Source organism: Pseudorca crassidens, chromosome 4 (assembly GCF_039906515.1).
Source record: "Pseudorca crassidens isolate mPseCra1 chromosome 4, mPseCra1.hap1, whole genome shotgun sequence".
Taxonomy (NCBI): Eukaryota; Metazoa; Chordata; class Mammalia; order Artiodactyla; family Delphinidae; genus Pseudorca; species Pseudorca crassidens.
The window spans coordinates 70,181,184-70,193,885 of NC_090299.1; the positions used below are offsets into that span (position 1 = coordinate 70,181,184).

Genomic DNA, 12,702 nt, shown 5'->3' on the forward strand with positions numbered 1-12,702 from the left:
AATAACTATAACAGCTACCATTTATAAAGCCCGAATTACGTACCAAACACTGTGCTGATCTTCACTGTAACCCTGTGAAGTAAGCCTTACTATTATCCCCATTTTACAAATAAGGAAACTGAGGATAAATAAGATAAGGTCCTACATATCAGAGCCTCAGTCCATTAGAGAAAACTAATATATCAATAAATAAATGTAATTTAGGATGATAAGGGTTGTAATTCAAGTTTACAGAAGGTACAAAACAGCACAGAGGAAGGAGGGGAAAGTATGTCTTAAAAGGATGAGTAGTTGGCCAAACAGGAGAAGGGTATTTCTAGTCACAAGCAGCTGCATATGCAGATAAAAGTGTAAAACCACATGGTGCAATTTGGGAGATGACAGCATACAAAGCTGGAGAGGTGGTGGAGGCCAAATCACAAAGGGCCTTGTATACAGTGCAAAAGAGCCGAAACTTTAATGTGTGTTCAATAGGGAACGAGAGGTTGCAAACCAACCCGTCCAGATTGTAAGTTTTCAAAGACTACGTGGCGACTCCACCCCCCGGCCCGGGTCACTTGGTCCCGGCCGCTTGCGGGAGAGAACAGGCAGTCCCCACTCAGGTGCGGGCGCGGCCCGGCGGGCGTCTGCGTGCAAAGCGCCCGGAGAGGCCACTGGAGGCCGGGTCGCAGAAGTGGCGACCCTAAGCCTCGGCCTCCTCAACTCTCCAGGAGACGCAGGGGGCGGGCCACCCGAAATCACTCCCCTTCCTCCTCCTTCCCCTGGGAAGCCGGCACGAGCCCCGCAAACGCGTCCAGGTGGGACCTGCCCCGCACGCCAGGCCTTCCCGGAGCCCAGCCCCGCGCAGCCGCCCCTGGCGCCCTCCTCACCTGCAGGCCCAGCTCGGCAGGAAGCTTCTGCAGCCGCCACAAGGAAACCCCCTCTTCCGGCTCCATCCCTGCGAGTAGCGAGGCTGGGTCACATGACCAGTCCTGGCGTCTCCTTTAAGGCCAGGGCTCGCTCACGTGACTCTACCCAGCTGGTCGGGGTGGGCGGGGCGGGCCGGGAGAAGCTGGAGCCCTTGTGCGCTTGCGCAGAGATGGAGGCCTCGCTTTCCCTATGAGTGAGGAAAATACTTTATGCCCGTTGCGACGTTGAAACGTTTGTTACACGCCCTTATGGTATTACGTGGAAGGCATATTCGCGAATCTCTCAAAGCAGTTGGTAACTTTGTTCAGAGTTTTATTAAACTTTCTCTGCACACTTAGAGTTATGGTTATCTTTCATTTGGGGGATTACAGGTGACTTTGATTCCCTTTCAGTTTTTCTAAATTTTCTATTCAAAGTTTTAGTTTTAAATGATTTTATTTAAAATGCTAGATTATGATTCCATCTAGTCCCTTTAATTTTGGCTTGAAAATTAGCCAAATCTTACCTGAACTCATCCCCTTCTTTCAACATCTTGCTAAATGCAAGCAATAACAACCGACATACGCTGATAATAATCTGTCTTCCGATCGCATTGCCTAGAACTAGTCTCAGTTGGCGTAGGTTCTGCCTTCCAAATTGTCAAAGGCAGTGCATAACATGAACCCCAGCTTTCTGGCCTGCCGCCATACACTAAATCAAGTACATATTTTAGGTTATGTTACAGTACCTCCCACTCATACCAATTTCTGCGTTGGTCAGAGTAGGTTGACTAACAAAACAACACCAAAATTTTAGTAGCTTAACATAATATTTATTTTTTCGTTATATGTGTGTCAGTTTAATACAGGTATAGGTGGTTAGGAGGCTCTTTTAGTCTCCAAGACCTCAGAGTTCTGTCTGTTCAGTCACTGGGGAAAAAGCATGTGAAAGATCATAAAGGAGATTTTTATATGCCAAATCTAGAAATGGGGAACATCATTTCTACCCGTTTCCATCAGCCAGAACCCAGTGTCATGGTAGCAACTAACTGTAAGGGAATCTGGAAAATACAGTTTAGCTGTGTTCCCAAGAAGGAAAAGAAACAGTCTGGTAAACACACAGTTTATGTCTACCACAATCATGCTGTTCAAAAGACAACTGAGAATTTCTAATACGAGGTATATCAACACTGTTAACAATCATTCTCTTTCACAGTTTCATGTGGAAAAATCATGCTTGGTAGCTTATTGTTAAAGTAAAATATTAAACCAGGCTCCGACTAACATCTTGTACCTGCCTCAAATTAGTTCTGATTCAGGTTCATATTAAGAGGAAGGGCTGATAGGTTAACAATTCAATCAACCCCTTTTTGAGTTATTGCCACAATCAGGTTAGATTAAAATCTGTGATTCTAGAAGTTATATCTGAGAGAAATCAAGAGGGTGAAACTGGCTGGTTGGCTGCTTAGGTAAAACTCTGGGGTATACTAATTTAGAATTATTACAAGAAAAGGTCCAGTCTTCAGTTTTTTATGTCCCCAGACTCTATTTTGTCATTTCACTCAAGATATTGACCCACCCTAACTGAACTCTCTTACCAGAATGTTACACAATAGGAATTGCTTCTCCTTAGTGTATTCTCTCTTGAAGAAAAACCTATTTCTTTGAGTCTCCTTTTTGTTAAATGCCATACCCTTATAATTGCCTCTTATACCTTCTTAACCAATATTTAGGAAATATTCTGTTCTAGAGGGTTACTCTGGGAATTTCTGTCCCCCTTCATTGTGGGTCAAGTCTTACTAGTAAGTTTCAAACGATAACTTTCTTCTGTCCCTAAATTCTGGGCTCCCTATTTTCACCCACGAAGTGACATTAGCTTCAGTAATTACAATTTCTGACAAATGTTTGAGAAATCCAGAAAAGCTATTAACTCATTATTCAGAGTTGAAGGCATCCATTAAGAAAAGAAATTGTCTGTAGTTTTCCACATCTGTTTCTCAGTTCAAACCTGCTTTTCAGTTTATCCTACAACTTGAAGTTGACTAATTTGTTCACCTTAATTAGATACCTTGCAATATAGATGTGCTTAGTGATTTGCTTTGCAATCTATGTAAAATTATTCCTGTTCATAAATTTCTGAGAGCAAAGAGGCTTCAAGTTTCAATGAGTTTAATTACTATCCTATAACCACACAGGAAATGTTGAAATGTTACATTGGCATTGGTTCTATTAAATTGAAACAAGTTATGGATAGCTAATTTGTAAAGACTTGGAAGATACTGGGTTTTATTTTGTCTGTATAAACTCAGATTTGGCTGCCAAGGAAATGTGTCTTTTTTTCTTAACAACTTATTTTTATTTGTTTATTTATTTATTTGGTTGTGCTGGGTTTTAGTTGTGGCACGTGAACTCTTAGTTGTGGCATGCAAGTGGGATCTAGATCCCTGACCAGGGATCAAACCTGGCCTCCCTGTATAGGGAGTTCAGAGTCTTAACCACTAGCCACCAGGGAAGTCCCTAGGAAACATTTCTTATAAGTCAACTGGATAAATGTCTTTTCATTCCAGTGAATGAACTTAATAAATGGAAGGCCTTTGTCTTTCTTTTTGATCATTATAGGTAATTAAGAAATGCTTTTAACACTTCCTTATATTTTATCAGAAAAACCCTTGTAGCTAAAGCCATCTGAGTTCTCTGTTACAGTGATCTTTGAAACATTTTGATTTAAAAAGGATGATAAAGACTGCACATAACAGTTATTCCAGTGTAGCAGTAAAGAATACAGTGGACTAAAAGCTCAAAATTCTTCTGTTAAAGTTAAATACTTGAGGGAACTGCAATTTTGGAACTTAGAGTAATGCATTGTATTCCACACTCTGTCCTCAGGGATTTGCAGTCTTAGAATGGTATATCAAGTGCTCCATTAGTCTTTCTGATGACTGTTCTGTGTCTGCAAGATCTCCCTCTTCTGGGTTGCCACCTCTTTTAATCACTGTACTGAAAGCCTCCGCATCTGTGAGCTGTTAAGATTTTAGCCAGTGGTTCTTAATCAAGATAGCTCATTAGAGTCACACCAGAGAATGTTTGAGTGATTGATTTTTCACTTTAAATATACTATACTTTTGTTTTTTAAATAGCTTTGTCATTTACATACCATAAAATCCTGCCGTTTAAAGTAAAGTTTGGTGGGGTTTACTAAATTTATCCAGTTCTTCAATCATCACCACATTTTAGCGTGAGACCATTACCATGCCACCCCCCAAAAATCTCTCTTTGTGCCTGTTTGCAGCGAGCTTTCAAAAGAAAGTAATAGCCAGACCTCACCCCCCAGACCAATAATATCCGAATCTCTTAGTGGGTAAAGTAAGGTACTGGTCGAGTTTTTTGATCCCTCTGGTTTTATTCTATTGTTTACTTTGCCTAGAATCTTCTCTCCATCCACCCTCAGCTCTCTCCATGCATAGTTAGTAGACCTAGCGAATTCAGACACCTTCCCCAGAGAATTTTAATTACTGCCTCACCTGTGTTTCCATAACTCTTTTAATGAACTTCTATTAGAGTCTTTAGGGCATTGCATTGCAGCTGTTTGTTTACAGGCTGCTTCTTCCATTGTTCTGAGAGCTCCTTGAAAAGCAGAGGCCATGACACATTCATTTTCATATTCTAGACAGTGTCTGGCATGAAGCAGACTCCCCATAAGCGTTTGCTGAATTCGGAAAGAGAAGAGGTGATTAAAAAACAAAAACACTATGAAAAGCTTAGGCAGTGATTCAAGTGAACCTTGACTACAAATTAGAATCAACTGTGGAGAAATCCCTATGACCAGATCACACCCAGACCAATTAAGTCTGAATCTCTAGCCAGGGAACTGCTCGGTTCCCCCAGCAGTACTTTTTTTTTTTACCTCCCCATGTGATTCTCCTAATGTGTAGCCGAAGTAGAGAACCATGAGGTTGAAGCCTTAAAGGATAGTCCAAAATTGCCTCCTTGACCAAAATAGCTCTGCCCCATTGCCTGAAATATTTAAATTTGCTGTTACTTTACCTAAAGAGAGCTAAGAAACACAGGTGGATGAATAGATATCTGTTTAAAATATATATAAGCCCCTAGCAGGCCCAAGAAAGAACATTGGGATTCATATAGTATAAATTACTGAAGTCCGATTACTCTCTTCCTGACATCTCACTTGAAGAACCATCATGAAATAGGAGACTTAACTTAGGTAGAAAATTGCAAGTGTCAAAGCAAAAATTGCACTGAACGGTGTCAAACAGGCAAGCAAGACTTTATTCAAGGCTCTCACAATAAGAATGAGAGAGAGAACAGAACTCACCCTCACTGAAACAAAGGGCAGGAGGATTTTTAAGTGGTAGTATGTGAGTGAGAACACACGACATCCGTATTCGCTAACTGGCTTTACCCAAAGGAGCAGTAAACTTTCTCGTATCTTTGTGACAAGAGGCAGTTTTACAACTTGGAGCAAGGCACCCACCAAAATTAGGTTCCTACCCTTCCACAGAGGCTGAGAGATAGGGGTGCTGTCTCCTTTGATGTTACATCTCAGAGAGATGGCTCACAAGCTCTTGAGAAAAATATTCCTAAACTGTAAAACTGGCAGAGACCTTTTTTTTTTTGAAGATTTACATCTCAAAGGGGAGAGAAAGTAATTATAATTACAAGTTTTCTAAAGAAAATGTTCTCTGAAAGTGGAAGTCAGGGGTTTAGTCAGGAGGAAGCTTCTCTAAAATTTAGTCAAGCTGGGAAACTTTAAGGCAGTCTTGGTCAAAAGACAGATCATTTTGAAACATGAAGAGTGAGAAGTAAGCCCAGAAAGATTGCCCATGAAAATGCCTCAACAAAGAGTTTTCAGCAGCAAAGTTTAGCATGAGGGTATTGGATAATTAGGAGAACCAAAAAGAAAAGCTAGAAAAGGAGTTAGGGAATTTTTGGAAACAAAATGTTTTGCAGTTTTCCCCTCCATAGCATGGTTGATATCCAGCAGATGAAAAAGGAAATTCTTCTGTCATCACCTTCTTCTTCCTGAAGGGACTCTCAGGTTTACATTCCACTCTACCTTTCAGCTACGCAGGAAAATACCCATAGCTGCATCACCAACTGGTCTGAAAATGTCATTCTAGCTGGTTAATTGGTTTACTGCGTGAGATCCATTCAAATGTAGTGTCTGTCCCATACTCTCTTATTACATTATTTCCAAGCTTGGTTTAACAATAAGAGGAAGCCATAGGGAAGTTTGCCCTGCACTTGTTCCAACAGTGTGTGTTGCAACTTGTTGGGGAGACTACTTTTGGTTTTATCTCCAAATCACTGGAGCTTTGTTTTTGTTTTTTGTAGGTTCTAATTTTTTTCCACCTTCTATCCCCCTGCTTCTCCTTCCTCATGGCTCCCATTACAGATACACACTCTTTTCTGCCTGAGTGTGTCAGTTTTTAACCTTTAGTCAGCTTAACTCAGCATTCCCCAAACTCAGTTCTATGGCTTCAGGTGTATATTTTTTTCTGCCAATTTACTGTTCTTTTCATTGGCACTTAAAGGTATTTTCTCATTTTAGTTAAAACTAAATTTAGTTAACTAAGAAAAACACTCTATTTTTGTGTTTCTTCCTGGGAAAATTAGATTATTTTTAACATATTTTTGAAACTCAAGGAATTACAATGCAGTAGGGGAGGGTTTTTTTATTTATTTAATTAACCAATTATCACAATGAGGGTTCCATATTGTAGCATTTCATCAATAGAGGAATTATAAATTAAATAACGTATAGTCATATAAAAGAATGCTGTATGCACTTAAAAGAAAGGAACTTATTTACTACATCAATGAGAATAGATCTAGATTTTAAAAATATGTTCAGTGAAAAAAGATGTGGAACTTGCTGACATACCACATAACTGTCATGTATACTACTTAAAATACAAAAAAAAGTAGCAGCATATATTATATATGTATCTGTTTAAGGATCTGGAAGGTTACACCACATATACATGTAGGTCCTGGAAATTAGACTTGGAGTAATGTTTAAGGGGACTTTAGTGATAGCTATAAAAAGAAATGAGATTGAAAGCACATAATCCAAATTGGTAGCTGTAATTCTTTCTGAAAAGTAGGAGAGTGTAAATTTGTTTTATAATCTTTATACTTTTCTAGATCACTTAAATTTACAAAAAGAAAACAAAAATGAAAGCGAAGATTACATGATAGATCTAAGCCAGGAGTTCAGAAGAAGGGAAATGTACCATCTAGCTGACCAGAGACATTCTGGTAAAGGAATAAGTAGGATTTGGAAGATGGATTGAATATCCACAGGCAGAAATGAATGAACATAGCAATCTGGTTGCAAGGAATTATACAAACCAAAAAGGCAGATAATAGAAGGCAATGTCAGTCTATATCCAAAAATTAGTAAATTTTTAAATCAAAATTTGATGCCAGGAATAAAGAAATTTCTAGTAGAGCATTATGAGGAATATTCAGGTCCAGAGTGAAGCAGATAGTTTTTATAAGGTAGCCCTTCTGTTAACATTGTGGCTAAATTATAGAGCAGAGCAAGAGGAAACAAGAACTTGGTCAGATAATTACAGTGTTGAAGCCAAACTAACATTAGAAGGCGTCTGATTCATCTTCCTCTTACAGAAGAAAAAACGGAGGCCCTCAAAAGTTAAAATCACCAGTGGTCCAGCCCCAAACAGACTAACTATAACATCAACATCATTAGAACACAATTCAGTAAGGCTAATCACGTCTTGACTTTCTTTGACGGTAAAACAGAGTTATCCACTTGACTTGCTGGAATGTGAGAATGATAAGTAATTGTAGTGTATACTCTAGACAGTAAGTTTTTAAAATTTATGGATAAAACAGACATTTTCATAAATTCATTTTTGTTAAATTCATTTTATTCTAATCTATGTTTATGCAAAGAAAGACTTTTCTAAAATTCAAAGAGATTTTAGTATAGATTAAACAATGTAAATTGAGAGCCTAAAAAAGGGTAACAGAACTGTCTTAGCATTTATAAAAGCTGGTTTAATGGAATGTACACTCACACAATATTTTAAAGAATTCTTATAAAAGCCCTATGCCAATGACAGCAAATGGATTTTATATAAACAGTAATATAGTAACCTATGGAGGGACCATGTGGGATTGCTTAGAACCTAGCAGGCCTGAAGAGCACACTGCACATCACTAGTGCCTTCTTTTAAGAAAAGAAACATGAAAAAATATGATATTGTAATAGGATTCATTACCAGGCTCCTTTAGTAATGAACTTCTCTAGAGCATCTGAAATAAAATTGGACTTACGGAAATTCAATAAACACACCATTTTTAAGAAACATCATTTTGATAGAGAAATATTTGTCTTGCTCTGCACTCACTGTGGGTTCAGTAAATGTGTCTCCTCAATGACAGATGGTCCAAATTAGTCTGAACATTAAACATTATACCCTGGGTGGACTTAAGCAGTAACCATTCTCAGAGGAGTCATCAATGCCAGCATGTGCCAACAGAAGCAGTCTCAGGCACAGCAAGGATGCGAGCCCCTTGGGGGTCTAGCCAGCCTTCTTTTTTGCCTCTCAATTCTGCCTATCTGATCCACTAAGGCAATTGTTAGGATACTTTTTAGATGCTTCCCTTCAGGTTTCAACTAATACTTCAGCGGATGCCCTGAACTTCCAATTGGGAGGTTATTAACAACCTTTTGAATCAATTGGAGATAAAATGTGAGCCAGGATACCTTGACCTTCTGTTTTGGTACTTTAAATATTTGGTCCCCTTGCATTCCACAAGGCTCTTGTTTTGCATATCTTTTTCTTTAAAGTCTATTTTCTTATTTTTTGCTCACAGGGGCTTTCACAACTGTCTTGGCCAATCTTGGGATCTTGTATTCCAAACTGTAACCTCAGTGTCCAAGATAAAGGAAGACATTGACTTTGTTTTAATTGGTAATGTATATTTACAGTTTAAAAGCCATAATAAAAGGAAGACCCACGTACCGGCCTGTGATGGTTAATTTTGTGTGTCAACATGGCCAGGCCACGGTACCTAGATATTTGGTCAAACGTTATTCTAGGTGTTTCTGCCAAGGTTATGTTTTAGATGAGATTAACTTTAAATCAGCTGATTTTGAGTAAAGCAAATTAACCTCCATAATGTGGGTGGGCCTCATTCAATCAGCTGAAAGCCTTAATAGAAAAAGACTGGCCTCCCTCAGGGGTGAGAGAGTTCCGGAGGCAGACCGCCTTTGGACTCAGACTGCACCATCCACGCTTCCCTGCGTCTCCAGCCTGCCGACCTACTTTGTAGATTTTGGATTTACCAGCCCCCCAAACCATGTAAGCCAACTCCTTAAAAATCTTTCGATCTCTCTCTTTCTTTCTTATTTACTTATATACATCGTATTAGTTCTGTTTCTCTGGAGAATCCTAATATATCACCACTGAGTTTAAGAAACAATAGAACATCCTCAGTACCTTTGAAGGCCACTGTGTGCCCCACCCAACCCCCATACTATTGACTTTCTGTTGTGATTTCTTGGTAATGGAGATACTTTTTTTTTTGCGGTACGTGGGCCTCTCACTGTCGTGGCCTCTCCCATTGCGGAGCACAGGCTCCGGACACGCAGGTTCAGCGGCCATGGCTCACGGGCCCAGCCGCTCCGCGGCATGTGGGATCTTCCCGGACCGGGGCACGAACCCGTGTCCCCTGCAACGGCAGGCGGACTCTCAACCACTGCGCCACCAGGGAAGCCCTTGTGTGTCACTTTAGGAACACTGTTACATGTAAAATATTTGGAGGCAAACAAAAAACATAGTTTTATGTGTTACATTTTAAAGTAGTGGCCTGAAAGAATGAATATATTTCTCTTTCACATCTATCTGGATAAGAAGCATCATAGCACAGGAAGAATCATGACTTCTGTTTTCTAAAACAAACAACGTTTTCTGATAAAGTCTTAGTTCACTGCTGCCATGCTAATCTTTGAGTATGTTTAACAGACGAGAAAGCAGAAGCCAGTGAATTGATAACTATCACTTATTAAGCTCCTATTATTTGCTTTACACAGGGATAAGCACTTCAGCTCTATGACTTGATGTAATTTTAACAGCACTGAGGTAGACATCATTGGAGTCATTTTACCTGTGGGGCTTAGAGATGGTACCCAAGAATATATATCTAAAATTTGCAGAGCTAAGATTTAAAGCCAGGTTAAATCCAGTCACTTGACCACTATGCCACGTTTCCTGTTGGCAATTAATTATGAAGTTGTTGATATTGAGATACTACTAATTACAAATTTTCCAACTAAAAAATGAAATTTCCTTACATCTATACTATATACTTTGAATATTTTTTCCTAAGGCTTCATGAGGAGATAGGCACATAAAATTTAAAAATATTTCTGAAACTACAAGGAAATAAATATTTTAAGTTTGACAATGGTGTATGGATTAATACTTACGTTTTGGTAGCCAATGTATTAAATCAAAGATTTTATGGATTTTTTAAACAATGGAAACAATCCTATGAGAAATGTTAAATACTAGAGAAACATTTGCAAAAACAAACTGAAGCTCACTTTAATAGTGGTTATTTGCAAAGATTCATAAGTATTAATTTTTTCTTCCAATTTTATTGAGATACAAGTGACATACAGCACTGTATAAGTTTAAGGTGTACAGCGTAATGATTTAACTTACACACCATGAAATGATCACCACAATAAGTTTAGTGAACATCCATCATCTCATATAGATGAAAAATAAAAAAAAAATTTTTTTTCCTTGTGATGAAAACTGGTAGGATTAGCTCTTAACAACTTTCATGTATGTAACATATAGCAGTGTTACTTATATTAGTCATGTTGTTCATTACATCCCTAGAACTTAGTCATCTTGTTATTGCAGAAGGTTGCACCTTTTGACCACCTTCACCATACAAAGATATTACATTATTATTGACTATATTCCCCACGCTGTACACTTCATCCCTGTGACTCATTTATTTTGTAACTGGAAGTTTGTACCTCTTAAATTCCCTCACCTATTTCACTTATAAGTATTAATTTTTAAAACTTGATTAGATATATTTAAATCGTAAATGGGACACATGCTTCTTCCGTTCAGTCAAATGATACAGAAACAAATGGAAAGCTAGTAATGTCCCCTCACTCTTCCGTTCCCCTCACTCTTCCATCCTTTCCCTCTGAGTAAACAATTTTGATGTGTCTCTTACCATCATATTTTTACATTTATATTAAATGTACAAATATATAAGGCATAAGTTGTATTACAAAGTGTTTTACATTATTCTGCTACTGCATTTTTTAAACTAAAATATAATGTAGATTTTCCTCTAAGACAACTTAAATCTTAGCCAGTAATTCTCAAACCCTTGCTGCAGATTAGAATCACTTGGAGAGCTTTTAAACAACCCACCACCCCACCCCCAAAAAGAGAGAGATTGCCAGAACTCCATCCCCAGAGATTCAGGTTTAATTGGCTTGGGTGGGGCCTTGGCATCAAACTCCTCAGTTGACTGATGTGTGGCTTGTTAGAACCTCTGATTTAAGCAATTCAGATAAGCTGCAAAAACAGCTCCCTGCCTGAATTGTCCGGGTATGCATCCACTGAGATGATTACAGCATCAGTGCTGATTTGGGAAACCATGGAAGGCCCATCTTAAATTTTGTCTCCTCAAGAAGGTCGGCTATCAGATGGGAAAATTGCTTCATCTTTTGTATCGTGTAAGGGAGAGTCACATGACTGCAAAAAGGGCTACCAGGGCCAGGAGTTTCAGAGACCACGTAAATGACAGTCTGCTCTGTTAGGCTAGGTTTATTCCCAGAATTGACTAATCTCTATAGAGATTTGCCCTTGCCTGAAAAAGCAGCTTTCCTGAATTAGCTGTCGCAGGAAGTCACACCCATGACTTGTTTTTCCTTGTTTGGGAGCGGCATCTACTCAGTGGCTGCAGGAACTTGTTTGGCCTCTCCAGCCTGGCCTGGGAGAGTTTGCAAGTCTCCCAGCTCCATCAGTCCGTCCTGATGGGCTCTTTGTTATTCGTGAAACATTCGTAGGATCATTTAGTTTTCTTCACTTCTGCCACATATTTAAGAAACATTGGAGAAAATGGAAGATAGAGATAACAAAATAGAGTTGTGGAGAGATTTGCCCCTTCTTTATCTTTGTGGGAGAGAACAACTGGCAGCCAGTGATTATTACTATTTGGTCTGAATTATTGCCACTGTTGGTTCTGCCTTCTCTGCATGCCCTTCCCTTTCTCACAGCACTTAGTCGGTCGGAAGTTTTGAGAGACCAGATGGGTTGTTGGAATTTACTTAGGAGCAATATTTTTTTAAAAGCTGTGAGTTTTAACCTAGCAGACCATGGCAGGACAAAGCCACATTACATCGGGTGAGGGAGGGAATAGAAGGTCAAGAAGTGAGAAAAAAGACCAAATCAGAATTGTGGTCTTTTTCTCAACTTCTTTTCTAGTTATACAACAACAAGATTAAGTTTAGATTTGACCCCTTTACCCTCCAAAAAATAACTGCCAAGCGTTTCAAGTCTAGGTAAATGGGTGGACTGTTGAACGGAATTTCAGCGACACAAGCATGAACCAAACCCCAAGGGCAGTCAGGTCCTGGTCTCCTGAAACTACTGCCGCAGGCAAACAGGAATCTCTGTCCATCAGCTGGAGATGGGAAGCCCCCGGGCGGCCAGCCCCGCCCCCTACCCCTGACGTCACGAGAGGTGGGGCGGCGAGCGATTGGCCTTTCTCGGGAGCTCCGGCC

At 39.4% G+C, this 12,702-nt stretch overlaps 1 protein-coding gene across 6 annotated transcripts in view; it reads right to left on the reverse strand.

Annotated features, from left to right (window-relative positions):
* COMMD8 (COMM domain containing 8) overlaps nt 1-1,022 on the reverse strand; it is a 271,516-nt gene extending 270,494 nt beyond the window's left edge. For all 6 annotated transcript variants that reach the window (XM_067735877.1, XM_067735876.1, XM_067735878.1 and 3 more), the window contains exon 1: nt 870-1,022. In XM_067735877.1, coding sequence (XP_067591978.1) covers nt 870-935 — 66 coding nt within the window. In that variant the 5' untranslated portion in view covers nt 936-1,022. The remainder of the gene's footprint in view (nt 1-869) is intronic.
* Nucleotides 1,023-12,702: the final 11,680 nt, after the last annotated feature.